This window comes from Cetorhinus maximus, chromosome 11 (genome assembly GCF_964194155.1).
Source record: "Cetorhinus maximus chromosome 11, sCetMax3.hap1.1, whole genome shotgun sequence".
Classification (NCBI taxonomy): domain Eukaryota; kingdom Metazoa; phylum Chordata; class Chondrichthyes; order Lamniformes; family Cetorhinidae; genus Cetorhinus; species Cetorhinus maximus.
Genome location: NC_135889.1, coordinates 47,188,159 through 47,203,725, shown reverse-complemented (window position 1 = coordinate 47,203,725; position 15,567 = coordinate 47,188,159). Strand labels below are relative to the sequence as shown.

Below are 15,567 nucleotides of genomic sequence, written 5' to 3'. Positions count from 1 at the left end.
AGAGGGTTGTGGGTTCATGTCCCACTCCCGGAAACCAAGAACTGTGATTGTACTCGAAAGAGTTGCAATCTGTGACTGCTGATAACTCGAAAGAGTTTCCAGTAAATTTGGCTTCCACGATGCGATAGGCACGCAGAGATAAATCAGCCTTGGTATAGAAGTTCCAGTTGAAACAGTGTAGATGGGGTGAGGTATTCAGCCTGCCAGAGCCTTTTTTCTGTGTTGCTGCTAGGTAGATGGAAAAATGGCAGACTGAGCTTTGCAGTTCCACAACGTAATATTACCAGTTCCACAAGCTAGAGGTTCATGTCAAATAACTCCCATCTTTCCACAACGCCTTTGACAAATAGTGTGTATTCCTTTGTTTGGGTCCCTGAGGTTGTCAATGTTCCAACCATTAAGTCTTGAATGGGAGGCTGCAAGGTCCTTTGCCCTAGCAGACGGATTAGCTCCAGTTGGCCAGGCCTTGCTTATAAAATGTAGATGCCTTCGTACAGTTCCCTTTGAATTTTGTCTCTGCAGCCTACAGGCTTTTCAGAGATAATGAGTTCTGGGTTACAGACAGATATAGCTTCAGTCATTTTAGTCATTGTCTAGTTTTTAACATTTTAGAAATTAGCCATGAGATGTGTGAGGTCTTAGCCCCCTGGCACTCTTTTTCTCTCCATAGGTGCTACTTGACCTGAGTTTTTCCAGCTTTTTTTGTTCATATTTCAGATTTCCAGTATCTGCAGTATTTTTGCTTTTGTAGGTTTATGCTGATTGTTCCTTGGATATATTTCTTGACACTTCAGTGCAGAATCATTGAGAAAGGTCAATTTGATGTGTACGTTTGACCTTTTAAAGCTTACCTCTGCTAAATTCTACTGAAGTCAAAGATTTTGTCAGATTCAACTAAATATTTATTATTGCACAGTAACTTTAAATCAAATTGCGATTCCATATTAAAATGCAATTATTCAGTTCTCCACAATGAAACCTTATATGTATTAATAATGGCCTGAATTTTTGCTCCCGAGTTGGGAGTGCAGAGTCAGGAAAATTTCTGGCTCCACAAACCTGACTCGGGAGAAATTGCCTGGACAGTTGGATTTTGGTTCCTGGGGGCCAGGTGCTAACAAGAGACGTCATCTTGCTCGTCATCCCAGGAGAGATTGGAGGCAGTCACGGGGGCTGTCAGATGCGGAGGCAGGTTGTGTGAAAGGCCTGTCTCAATACTCTGGGACTTCGTCGCAGCTGTTTAAAAAAACACAATGAAGCAAAAAACAGCCTTCCAGCCTTCACTCCTCATCATCCCCCACTACCCCATACATTCTGTTTTCCCCATCCATGCCAGCCCATGCCACCCTCCTGTCACTCACCCAGCCACCTCCATGGCCCCACCATACCTTCCATGCTAATCAATACCCCTCATACCCTCCACACAAGCCTATGCCCCTCTACCCATCCCCATGGCCCTTTGTAGCCCCTGTGCCATCTCATCCTAACCCATGCCTCCCACCACCACATTTTGCCCTGACATGCCCCATGCCAGCTCACCCAGTACCCACCATGGGAAGATCTCAGGAGCTAGACTGAGATGAAATAAAATAAAGTTCTAAGTGTCCATTGATGACCACTATCTAAAAAACACTCTCATTCATAAAAATCCATTTGCTACTTTTACATTCCTTCAAGTGCATAATCCCTTATAAAAACAAGCATTTGTATTCATAGCCCCTCATCAAAGACATTATAACCACTTGGAGCTGTCAATCAAACTGTGAACTGATAGGCACCCCACTATGAGAACGATAGGTTGTGAAATCAGTCATGCAACACAAATCCTATAATAATAACCTCAACAGATATGTCAACAGACAGAGCGAAATAGCAAGCATTGATATTTGTTTTAAAGTTCAAAACTGCTTTTAAAAAAAAAGAAAGGCCAGGAGATATAATTGCCTTGATAGCTTGACAGTTCAAGTGAGCTTGGCAGTTCCTGTGAGCTTATCCACATTTTATGTGCATTTATCTCTACTTTAAACAAGCCCAAAATGCACCTGACCTCTCCCAAATGTCCCAGGACTTCTCCAAAAGGGTACCCTACCCCTCAAAATAGCTCAGTCAGCTACAGACCTTCTCCTGAAAAGTGTAAAGTGCACAAGTGAGGTTTTGGATATCCCACTAGCAGAAATTAGATCTGTTTGAAGGCAGCTGCATTTTGACATGTGCAGCTCCCGTCGTGAACCACAAATGTACAAACTACAACCTGCAACGTACACTCCCCTGGTGAAAATGGTGGGTGCTGGATTCAGGGGTGGGGGACTTCTGGAATTGGGGTTCCAGTGCCATTTTGACTAAACTGGAGACCCTCTCTGTCTTTACAAAAGTTCAGTCTCTACGTTCATTTCTTACTGTAGATAACCAATATACCATTAAACTAGCCAATAACTTAAATATTGATTTGGTGCAGGCGTTAGCAGGAATTATTTGGCGATACATCGCTGTAAAGGTGAAGGGGGAGTGACTTCCCTTGACATCAAGGCAGGGTTTGACTGAGAGTGGCATCAAGGTGCCCTAACAAAATTTAAGCCAATGGGAACTTTGGGAGGTGGGGGGAGGTGGGGATAATTCTCCACTGGCTGTGGCCATAGCTCACACAAAAGGGGGTGGTTGTGGTTGTTGGAGGCTAATCAGCTCAGCCCCGGGACATTGCTGCAGGGGTTCCTCACAGTAGTTTCCTAGGCCCAACCAGCTTCAGCTGCTTCATCACTGATCATCCTTCTATCTTGAGGTCAAAGTGGAGATGTTCAGAGATGCTTGCACAATATTCAGTACCATTTGCAACACCACAGATACTGAATTAGTCTGTGCCCACCTCAACAATACCAAGACAACATTCAGGGTTGGGCTGATAAGTGACAAGTAACATTTGTGCCACAGTAGTTCCAGGCATTGACAATTTGCAACCGTCTCCCCACAACATTCAACATTATTACAATCGCTGAATCCCTTACCATCAATATCCTGGGGGATTACCATTGACAAGAAACTTAACTAGGCTAGCCATATGACTACTTTGGCTACAAGAGCAGGCCAGAGGCTGGCAATTCTGTGGCGAGTAACTCACCTTCTGACTCTCCAAAGCCTGTCCACCATCTACAAGTTACGAGCCAGGATTGTGATAGAATAATCTCCACTTGCCTGGATGAGTGCAGCTCAATTACACTCAACACGATGCCATAGAGGACAAAGCAGCCTGCTTGATTGGCACCCCATCCCCCACCTTAAACATTTATGCCCTCTAACACCAGCGTACCAGTAGCAGCAGTGTGTACCATATACAAGGTGCACTGCAGCAACTTGCCAAGTCTCCTTCAACAGCACCTTGCAAACCTGTGACCTCTATCACCTAGAAGGACAAGGGCAGTAGAAACATGGGAACACCACCACCTTTAAACTCAAGTCACATACTATCTTGATATAGAGCTATATCATTGTTCCGTCAGTGGGTCAAAATCCTGGAACTCCCTTTCTAACTGCACTGTGGGTGTACCTACACCACATGGAATCCAGTGGTTCAAGAAGCTGGTTCACCACCACTTCTCAAGGGCAATTAGGGATGGGCCATAAATGCTGGTTTTGCCTGCAATGCACGCATCCCATGAAATAAAGAAAGAAATAAAGTACCTGAGCTTTTTTTCAAATCTGCATGAAACTTTCATGAGCATTTTTGGAGAACTATTTTGCCCAGCCTTTAACATTGCAAATCACTTGCTTGGAACTATAATGAATTATTAAACAGCTGGTTTGTCACAGAGGGGAAAATGATTACAGTGCTTGATACCTAATTATCTGCTAGAAGCCTGTAATCATCATAGAAGAATTTTATGATCTTATGCATGTTTGTTATTTTCAGATAAAAATACTTCACTACTGCTGGCGTTTCAGCTGAATACTTATCAACATGAATCGTGCTTTTAGTAGAAAAAAAGGTAGGTGGATTTCTTGGATTTTTTGCTATTGCTAAATTGACTGCCAAAATAATGTTTTTGTTTCCTGAGATTGCAAATAATTTCTGTGAATGTTAGTCCATGAAAGGACTAGCGGTTAGTCAACATGTTTATTTGAAGAATGTTTGTAAATTTCCTTTTTAAAGTGCTTTTTTCTTTGGGAATGTTAATTAGCTTAATAGAAAACCATATTGAGTACAAATAGGAAAGTGTCAACAATACCTTGATTACTGCCACACTTATTTGCTGCTCTCAAGTTGTTTAGAACTTCTAGACTTTTACCATTGTTGTTTATCTTCCCCTCACTAATGATTATTTTGCTCCTAATGTGGGTTTACAACTTACAAGCCCAAGCCCTCAGCATAACTGTTAAGCGTGCCATCTTTTGGATGAAACATTAAATTAGGTCTCTTCCTTCCTGCACCATTAAATGTAAAAGATCCATGCCGCAATCTGAAGAGAAGGGTGTTCTGCAGTTATCCTGACAGACATTCCTCTCTCAACCAACACCACTAATAATTGATTAACACAGTTATTTATCACATTTTGTTGATTGTAGAATCCTGTTCAAATTGTCTGCTGAATCTAGCTACATAATGAGTAAAACAACGTGTCAAAAGTCAATTATTGACTTTTGGTTTGGGATATGCTAAGGGTGTAAAAGGCTCTAATCAAATAGAAGCTCTGTCTTTGTCACCAAAAGTTTGGAACAAAATCTCCAGTTTCTATATAGTATTAGGTTAAATCAATCAAACATAAAATCACCAGCTAGTCTGTTCATGGTTTAGTCTGTTCAGCTTTTCATGTTTTGTTTTATTGTGCCTCACTAAGAATGCATGAAATAAATTAAGGAAACTAAGCCCAGCAAGTATGTTTTTATGTTGACATTTCCAATAATTTTTCCAAAGATTTCCTTGATTTTATTTTGACTCTGTGTGCTGAATCTATAGTGGTCAGTCGGGGTGGGATCTGTTGTGGGCAGGCGCAGAACTTCCCACCACCAGCTAGCTTGCCGGTTTGCCAGCTCTGCCCTGCCTCCAAGCTACTTTCAACAGGCTAGATTGGGGGTGCAGCAGCTACTCACGCAAGCAGCGGGTAGCCAATAACAACAATTAAGGCACCTCCCTCCTGCGCTGACTAGAATTTTTCAGCCAGCGGGTGGGCTCTCTGGAATGACTGAAAAATGGCCAGTGAGAGGAGGGCACCTCCTCGTGGCAGACAAGGGAACCAGCTCTCCAGAAACATTTACCCCCACCTCCTCTAGCCACCCCAGTGCCGATATTGAAAGTGCTGAAAGGACGCCTCCATCCTGAGATGCGTTCTCCTTCATTTTCAGTCTCTTTTCTGCATCGCAGGCTGCAACTCTCTAGTGCTGGATGACCTCCTGTTAGTCCCAAGTTCGGGAGCTTGCCCAGAGCGTACCCGCTGTTTAATAATTGGCCATTCCTTTGAAAATCACGGCCGGAATTAAATGCCCTCCCCTGAGGCATGTTTGGTGGCTGGCGGTTATTTAATTGAGCGGGAGGGCGGCAGGTGCAACCCTGCTACCTTCCCACCTCTTTCTCAATCAAGTCCAGGGTGAGAAGGCTTGTGGAAGGCATTCCTGCCCTGCCACCAATTGAGGCCCTTAAGTGGGAAATTAATGCCCATGCAAGGGCCTCACCCTGCCATTGCTGGTATTCACCCAGCGGAGGGCAGGGCACTAACTATGTGGGGTGCCTGAAAAAGAAAATCCTGTCAGTTTTTCTTGCAGCTTCCAGTGGGGTCCCTTGTTGTCAGACACTCAGTGCCTGATCAGGGGACTCAGCATTGGGAAGTGGGGAGGTACTGAGAGCTGCCGACTTGCCTCCACACATCTCCCCCGTGACACCCACCCCAAGGTCCCCTGTTATGACGCGGTAGATGATGTGTGCCTGGTGGATCAAATCCATGAGGGAAACTTGATCATGTGGTCACAATGGTTTTTCAATTAGTATTTTATTTCATGATGCCTACCCTGAATTTAGAAGTAACAAGTCCACGAAGACTTCAGAGATTTTTTAGAAAACTAAATTAAACCTTTATTAACAAAAGAAAAGATTTCAAGCACATACATAGGTCTGCAAATTACTACTATGATGACTCCTAAAACCCCTAATTAATCTGGCTTCTACTTACACACCATTAAGGCAACGGTAAAAAAATAGATTTAAACAGATCCAGGCAAGTCAACACAATACCCTGGACAGTAGAATTCAAAGCGGCTTTTCCCAGCTTCAGTTTCTCGGGGCAGCAGCTTAATGCACAAATACTGGAGGCTTTTCACACTTCTGGTAGATCTTACATTACCTTCCTAACACACAGCCTCATTTCCTTTATACATGTTTCTCCCTTTTAATGCAAATTCCATTGTTCCCCTGTGTCTTTGGAACTTTACTTTTCTCATAATATAAATCATTTCATGGCGCTAATATTATCAGTAACCTTTGGGAAAAATAAATGCACTGCTTGGCCTAACTTCTCTGGCTAGATATAAATATCCAACCATCGCTTCGAAATTCAAACTACCCTGATTTATCTAAAGATGCAAATTCTCCTCACTTCACATTCTAAAACTTCAGCCATATTTACGCATTTAGCAATTTCAAACCCAGCTTCTTTTGATGAGTCAAAGCCTCCAGACCAGCTGACTCCAATTCAATTCAAACACACACACAAACACACTATCCAAACCCCACTATTAACCTGCATTTACAATAAATCACAATTATATCATGAAAAGTATTATACTTTTGTGACATCCCCTGTCGGAATAATTCACCTATGTCTGGGGTCCTTGGTGATCATGGGCCCCTGATTGGCACTTAATTCGGCGGACCTTCCCGAAAGTAGACGACGTGGGGCTCCCACTGGCTGGAGAGCCAGCAGGCAAGACCTCTGTTGCCTACATTAAATTCTGCACCATGCGCCTATTTCTGGCAAGGTGTGGGGTCAGGATACGGATTTGATCCCAGTGTCAGGGCCCCAACCCCAAATCAAAAATCCTATCCTATCACTCTCTTTTCTTAGATTCACACTTGATGCATAGTTTATCCTTCTGCACCAGAAATTCGGTTAGTTTCCTACGGGGAAAGTTTACAGACTTAAGATTGTCTCTACTTACATCCTAGTCTATTTCAGAAACTAATATTTTCTGAATTATCATCCGTCTGTTGGATTACTAATTCTTGATAGAATCTCTTTTCAAACCTAACACTTTTTATAGAGCTGTAATAATTTGCAAATATAATTTATGAACTCCTCTCTTCTACCTGTAATATTTTAAAAATCTTGTGTACGTCATGCACACCCTGCACACGTTTCCCTCTGATGTCATGATTTTTTGCCAACGTTTTTCTGTCACATATTGGCTGGTTAAAAGTGAGACAGTAGCAAATCAGAGCTCGAAGAGTTGGCAAAAATAAATCAAAAACAAGTTCGATGTGAGAAAACTGCCAAGTACCTACAAAAATGACAATCGAGCAGTCAACAAAACCCACCAATAAAAAAACCCAAAAATACAGTGAACCAAGCAAGAAAACAAAAATAATTTTTAGAAAATATTGTCAGCTGTCTTTTCTCACTGACTGAAATTTCAAACATTCAAAAAAGGTTTGACAGAAATTAAATTTTAAAAATCACACATTTCACAATAATATGATTGAAGTTACTTTACTATTGAATTGCTTTTCCTTCTTTTAATATCTGCCTTGAATTTTTGTATTTCAAGCTCTCAGCCTGTCTCACAAGCCTGGTCTTCAGATATTTTTTTCTGGATATTTTTCATGGACAGGTGAGGGGTCTATTTTGAGTATATGCAGTTTGCAGCATTTCCTGACGTATATCAATAGGTTCCTCCAAGTTGAAGTGGAAATGTGCCTGCTTTGTCCTTTGAGGATTTGAGTTTTAATGTTTGCTTTAAAACACTTGAAAGCAAATCAGTGACTGTATTCCTTTGAAATTTTATTTCAGAACTAAAGAGATGAGTCATAAATTTAAGATTTTGGACAATAGAAGCAGGGGGAATGTGAGGAAGAGCTTTTTTACACAGCGAGTGGTAATGACCTGGCACTCACTGCCCAGGAGGGTGGTGAAAGTGGAAACAATCAATGGTTTCAAAAGGAAATTGGATGGGCGCTTGGGAAAAAAAAACTTGCAAGGCTATGGGGATGGAGCAGGGGAATGGGACTGGTTAGATAGCTCTGTGAGTAACCACCATGGACTCGATGGGCCGAATGGCCTCCTGTGTCTTAAATGACTCCATGACTCCAAGATACAAATGAAAAGAGATGGCATTGGCATTAAAGCTGACAGTGAGAAACTATTAATGAAACAACCAACCCTAAATAACCAGTCAGAAGAACCCCTCGATAAAATAAAAAATTAACTGAGCTAATTAAATTTCCCCAAACATTTTTGTCGTCCGTGTATTTTTTTCTCAGTACCTGAATTATATGAATGTTCAAAATAAGTTTTTGAAAAAAATAAGATAATCAAAGATCACAAATATCATTACAAAGCGATTAGATATATCCATTGAACTGTCTTAAAATACTTCTAATTTTAAGACTCCAACTGACCTCAAAAGTCTCTGCTTTCCCCACCTGGGTGGCTGAATGAATTGATCAAACACATGGGGCAGAATTTTGCCCTTGATGGGTGAGTGGGCCCCACTGGCCCGGTGGCAGGCGGGCAGCCGATTGCCGCACCTGAAACAGGCCCCGCCGCCATTTTAAGTGGGTGAGCCAACCGACAGGAAGCGCTATGCGCTCCCAGTGCGGCGGTGGGAGGGATTCCCCAACTATCAGAGTACGCTCTTTTGCGCATGTGCGCGAAAGAGCGCACATCTCCCTGAGACTAAGTGTTTGAAACTTTAAAAATAGAAAAATAAAAAATATTATTAACATGTCCCCCTCATGTGACAATGTCACACGAGATGGGACATGTTAAGAAATATCACAAAAACTTTATTAAACTTTTTTAAAACAGACATGAAATCTCATCTCGCCGGTTGATGAGGTTTCATGTTTTTTCAGAACCCGCTGGGGCTCCTGGCCTGCCCGCCAGCCTTAAGGTTGGACGGGCAGGGTCTTCAACAAGGTGAATTAGCCTGTCAATGGCCTCAATTGCTGTCTGTCCGCCTTCCTGAATATTTAAATGGGGCGGGATGATGTCAGGGGTTCCCCCCTGACGTCATCCCGCGTCTTTTACGCGTTGGCGAGCGAGCCCCCAGCTCACCGACGGAAAAATTCCGCCCATGGGCTGAATGTTCAGGGCTCCCTGAAGGTGGAAACCGAGGCAGGGAACCCCAAAACTACAGGCACTGGCCAGCATGTCAGCTGCAGGATGACGTTCCAGGCGCCAGCCATTTTTTGGGAGACAACTTTGTGGTTCAGGACGGCTGCTTGCCCCCATGAACTGAGTAGACAGTTATGCTCAACAGAAGCCTTGTTAAAGGTAAGTTTAAATGGCTGACTGGAATTCCCAGTCAGCTTCCAGTTTCCCGATGCGGCCTTGGGAGGCAGGAACCCAGCAGCAGGCCACAATGCCAGTGCTCCTTGCAGCCCTACAGGCTCTACCTGCCTGAGTGGGGTACTGCCAAACACCGCCCTGTAAAGGGATTCTCCCCCACCCTCCCATAGTGGTAGCCTGGCTGCTTTTTCAGTTTAAATTTAATCAGTTACCCCAGGAGGCAGGTTTCTGAAACAAAAACAAACTCAGCTCCTGTTTCCAATCTCTGTGGCAAATATTTGGCACCATGTGGAGACTGGGCATTTGCAATTTACAGAATCTTGCAACGTGCATCAGAAGGATCCTTTGAATTGAAGTAAACGGGTGACTCTCTCGAAGGTTTAAAAAAAATTCCAGAAAACTATGACACAAATTGAAGATGACTTCGCAAATGTTTAATTCAGGCATGGTTCAGACTTACAATGTAAAAAAAATCACTCCTTTCCTACCGTGAACTTACAAACAGATTTATTTTGTTAATGTTTAAAAATAAAGCAATGGGGAATCAGTTATTTTTGCACAGTGCAAAAGTATGTCAATTCAGTTTCTTTTACCAAGTGATTTAAATGAAGTTGGACGACCAATTTTAATTGTTGGGCTGCTTTTGATTTTCGTCTATTCGTATCACAGGAAAGATGTATGGAAACAACCACTCCTTAATTTTGATTTAAGATTCGGTCTAAAATACGTTGCCATGAACTTTCACTTTTACCAGCAGATGGACAACAGGTGGTAATCTGCCATTTGTTTCACACACTGCCAAATTTGCTATGACCCTGAAGTAAAAGTGAAAATGTACTTGATTCTCTTAGAGAGATAGCCAGCCATTCTTAGAGTTTAAAGGCAATTTTCCCCCTGTAAAATTTATAAACTGCATAATTAATCAACTTTGCTGTGTCTGTGGAAATGTATGTTTAATGGAGTCCTTGTAAGTTTGCAAAAAATACTTTAAGGTGGGAGACAAGAGGCAGCTGATAATGGGGATAGCAGTGATGTGAGAGAGTAGAGCTTCCAAAAAGAATCATGGACATTTGGGGATGGCACTGATAGACACAGTGGAAAGAAATATCTGATGATTCAAAAGCCCAAAAGGCTATTTGAGCTTCATTTCCTCGAATCAGTGCTGCCAGATAAGATAAAAGCAAAGTACTGTGAATGCTGGAAATCTGAAATAAAAACAAAAATTGCCAGAAAAACTCAGCAGCTAGTTCTGATGAAGAGTCATACGGACTTGAAATGTTGACTCTGTCTTCCTCTCCACAGATGCTGTCAGACCTGCTGCGTTTTTCCGACAATTTTTGTTTCTGCCAGATAAGGCCACTTACTGCTCCTGAATAGTCCTGCCCAGTCCTCCTGGACTCTCCCAACTGCCCCTCTTTTGTCCCACCTCAAGTCTCCTATGCTCTTTCCTGGAACCCTTTCTCAATGCTAAAAAACACCTAGGTGACTCCTAGTTCTCCATACCAAAGTTTCAAGGTCCTAATAATCCCAAACTAATGATCTCTCATCGCAGCATTGCTCTCAACGACCAGAGCAATCCCTCCCCAACTATTAGATCCTAGGACCTCTCTTGCCCTGTGATCCCAGATTCCAAGAACAACCTCTCTGCATTTAGACTCTTGCCCCCCACCCCTTAAAATTCTGTTAAATCCTAAGGTACCATCCAAGATTCTGGATCCCAGATCTCCTTCTCAGATCCCGGTGCCAATCCGAATGTTGATGAATTACTGTTCGTAATAATGTTAAGTAATTTGTCCTTAAGAATATCTTCAACTAACCAAGCAGTGTACAGTTTGTGTGTGCGTAGAAAATTTGTGTGTGAGCAAGTTAGTGCTGTGGGAGATCAGCTATTGCATACAAATTTCTTGCAAGCAATTGGGTTAAATATTATTCTCATTATACAAATCACAACTGTTCTTCCGATGATAAATTTATGAATAACGAAAACACCCTGGAGGAACCATTAAAGTGTTTATTTTGTGTAAAACACGAGGCAGGTTGAAATGTGACCTCATCACTTTCTTCTGAGTCAAGTTTGAAAACAAATTTACATGCACAATATGTTAAATTATCTGCAACTATAATAAGCAGGTACATTAAGCAGCCGAACATTGATACAACTGAAGAGAAAACACGGGACTGGGAAGTGAATTGGAGCAGCTCTTATTACTTTATATTTTAAAAGGCTAGGCCAGCTATATTTTGTTTATTTATGTATAAACTGGGAACTGAAAAATGTAATAGTAACAGGTTCTGGAACAATTGTACATTATTCAAGTTTGGAGGGAGGGTCTCAGAATAATTCCTAAGAATATTTATTCTAGTCTAGGTGACAATAGGTAAAGAAAGAAAGTTGTAAATTAGTTAAATATTTTCTTAAGCTTCGTATATTTCTTGACATTCAGAACAGAAACTGACATCCTAAATTAATTAGAAGAATGAGAGGGGATCTGATTGAAACATATAAAATTCTAACAGGGCTAGACAGACTAGATGCAGGGAGGATGTTTCCCCTGGTTGGGGAGTCTAGAACCGGGGGCCACAGTCTCAGGATATGGGGCAGGCCATTTAGGACTGAGATGAGGAAACATTTCCTCACTCAGAGGGTGGTCAACCTGTGGAATTCTCTACCACAGAAGGCTGTGGAGTCCGGGTCACTGAGTATATTCAAGAAAGAAATTGATAATTTTTTGGATATTAGGGGCATCAAGGGGTATGGAGAGAAAGCGGGAATATGGCATTGAGATAGAGGATCAGCCATGATCATATTGAATGGTGGAGCAGGCTCGAAGGGCCGAATGGCCCACTTCTGCTCCTAGTTTCTATGATAGACAGTAAAGACTGGCTGCACCACATTACATGCAGAGATTTATGTGCTAATAATGTTGTGATATATGAGGTGATATTTATTTATCTACTGATCATCCATATTCTCAGAGCCAAATTAATTGGTAAGACATTTTCTTCATTACGGGATCCATGTTGTTCATAAATCTCTTTATTGATATTTGAATTGTGCCCCTAATAAATGTTCAGATGATTCTAATACTACTGGTGCCAAACCAACCATCTTAAAACATTAACCATATTCCAGTCTTCATGTTGTACTTTCCTTTTGTCAGGTTGCTTCAATATTTATGTACAGCTGCTCAGCTGCTGCATTTGCTTAGTTGTGCCCTAATCTTTTGTGACTATTATGACATATCCTCACTTTGAGGTTAACTCTGTCACAATCTTTTGCTTAAATGAACATAGCCTAAAACTGTCTCCCTACTTTTTCCCTAAGGGCCAGCTGCCTAAGGGTAGTCATCTCTCCGAATTCAGTTCCCTTATTAATGTTTTATAACTTATCCTTGAAACTATTAAAACTTGCTGTTTTCAAGTTCAACGTTATTTATAATACTTTCAGCGTTAACTCTCATCACTAAGTTAGATTTGTAAAATATTTCAAGTTGCTCTACATGTTTCCCTGCATTGAGCATTACTAATAATTTCTAACTTGTTAGCAAAGCACTAAAAAAGAAATATTGGCCAGGACACCAGGGATAACAACCCTGCTGTTTCTTCAAATAGTATCAGGGCATCTTTTGCACCCAAATGAGCAAATAGATGGGGGCCTTGGTTTAAATCCAAAAGACAGCACCTCTGACAGTGCAGTATTCCCTCTGTGCTCCAATGGAGCGCCAGCCTTGATTTTTAAGCTTAAGCCCTGGACTGGGACTTGAATCCAGAACCTTGTGAATCAGAGGTGGAAGTGCTACCAACTGAGCCAGAGCTGAAAAACAATATAGTATCCCCCTTTGATGCATGATTTGACATGCTCTGTCAGGAAAGCAGTGTAAATTCGTTCCTCTCAAAGGTGGGTTCCCCTTCAGTTCACCTTTTTAAACAGCTTCATTTATTGAAACAATTCAAAATTCAGTTACATGCTTTGCGTTTGAGGTATATAACATGTAACAATTTCATTGTTTTGGTGCTTTTAAAGGCGACCTAAATTGATTCTGACAATTTAACCACCACATAAAAATCTCCTCAGTGTAACTGTAGTTCCTCACTAATTTTCAAGGCAAGACTGCATCTCACCTGCTTATGCTAGCTGTGCTGAACATTTTAACACATGCTATTTGATTCTCTTGTTTCTGCAGACTCCATCCAATCTCAGTTATATCAAATATGCCAATCTTTTTAAATTGGAACCAGTATTTTATTCCTAATGCCTCCATAAGCAGTTTGTCTCCCCCCCCACCCCCCCGCCCCCCCGCCTCTGAAAAATGAATTTGGTGGCCTCTTGTGGAGCTCCCGGAGGGGTGGAATCGAGCAACAGGAGACGGGTAGGTTGACGATCAGAGGGACTGTGGACTCGGGAAACACCCCTGTTCCTCTGGCTCTGTAACTTGCAGTTGGTAGCCATGGAGACCTCTGAAGAATCCTGAATAACCCCTCCCTGCACATTGCAGCAAGTTTTGGTACAGAGGCTCTTTAGGTGTTAGATCCCTCTTTAACTAGAAACCGAAAGCTTATTTTAGATAGCTGCTCGGGACACTAAACATGGTTCCCAAAAGTAGCAGTGGGACCAGCACCTGCACAGATTGGGACCAGGCCAGTTAATGCTGCATTAATATATGTTCTGCCCTTACCTTGGGTGTAAAACAGGCACAGTACGTACCAATTTCCACCCACCATTCCAGTAAGTTTTGCACTGGTATTAAAATGGCCAAACTTGCACCTCATATTGGCATGCTGCCTAAATCAATAGGAATATTTTCGCATAGCGAGCTTTCTCAAATCCCATGAAAATATTTGGCCAAACCAAAAGAATCTGGTTTCCTGGGCAGATGTAAAAGTATTTATCCATCATTCTTATTTTATAACTCTGTTGAAATATAGGCTTCACTTCAAAGGTGTAGCAACCTTCAGAAAATACACTATCTAAATCTGTAAAAAGGCAAAAAGCAGAGTTTGAAGTCCATCATATATTTTGTTTTGCAGAATTTGCCGATAACTTGCTGCCAGAAATTCTTTTGAACAGGAAATAACGTAAATCATTTGCCCATCCAAACCACTCACACCAATCAAAATAGTCATTCGGTTCCTTTTAAAAAGAATGAATATTCCTGAGTAGGAAGGCTAATGGTAGCTTTTTTGTGTCCAAAGTAAAAAAAATAACTATCTTGCCAAACCATTTGAATACTGAATTTATTTTTATTTATTTTCAACTGAACTTTTCTCCATATTTTTACTTATTTTCTGTATGTGACCAGGAATAACAACGTGTAGAGTTTTCTGGTTGGCGTGCGGGGGCGGGCCTGACACACCAGCGCGTAAAACCTTAAGGTTGGCGGACAGGCGAAAAGCCCAAGCGACCTTTGGGTTTTTCAGGAAACCTCATCCACGAGCGGGATGAGATTTCCTGAAACTTTTATTAAATAAATTAATTAATTTTCATAAATATAAAAACATTCCCCACTCATGTGACACAGTCACATGAGGGGACATGTTTAAATACATTTTTAAATCAATTCTTTAACTATTTTAATATCCATTTAATCTCCCTGAGGCAGCCCCGTGCCCCAGGGAGATTGCTGCATTCTGTCAAGCACATGTGCGAAAGAGCGCTGGCTCCAACTCTCCCTCCTCCTCCCGACCACACAGGTAGCACTGAGCGCTTCCGGCCGCGTATTATGCTGGGTGGGCCTTAATGGCGGCGCGGAGCCGATTGCGGGCAGCGATTGGCTCCACGCCCACTTCCGCCCAGCCCACCTGCTATAGGAAAAATCCAGGCTAACATGGGGAAAATAAAGTCTCCTTGATATAGATTAAGCATGTGTGTAGTAAAACTGTTAGTGATCCTGCTCTTTTCTCTCCTCTTTTGTTAGCCCACAACATTGAACACTTAAGTTAAAACAATGAAGAAAGAAATTTGAGACACATGTCAAGTGTTTGTAAGATCACTAAAATTTCAAAAGGAAATTAAACCACTCTTACAGAGCATCTTAATTTAATTATGTCATTCATAGAAAGCAGTCCACAAATGGCAAACTTT

At 41.7% G+C, this 15,567-nt stretch overlaps 1 protein-coding gene across 1 annotated transcript in view; it reads left to right on the top strand.

The window, feature by feature from the left end:
• The window catches only part of LOC144686562 (PTB domain-containing engulfment adapter protein 1-like), a 421,104-nt gene that overhangs the window by 214,664 nt on the left and 190,873 nt on the right, over nucleotides 1–15,567 (top strand). Inside the window, exon 4 of the mRNA XM_078551900.1 lies at nucleotides 3,902–3,977. Coding sequence (XP_078408026.1) covers nucleotides 3,950–3,977 — 28 coding nt within the window. The 5' untranslated portion in view covers nucleotides 3,902–3,949. The remainder of the gene's footprint in view (nucleotides 1–3,901; nucleotides 3,978–15,567) is intronic.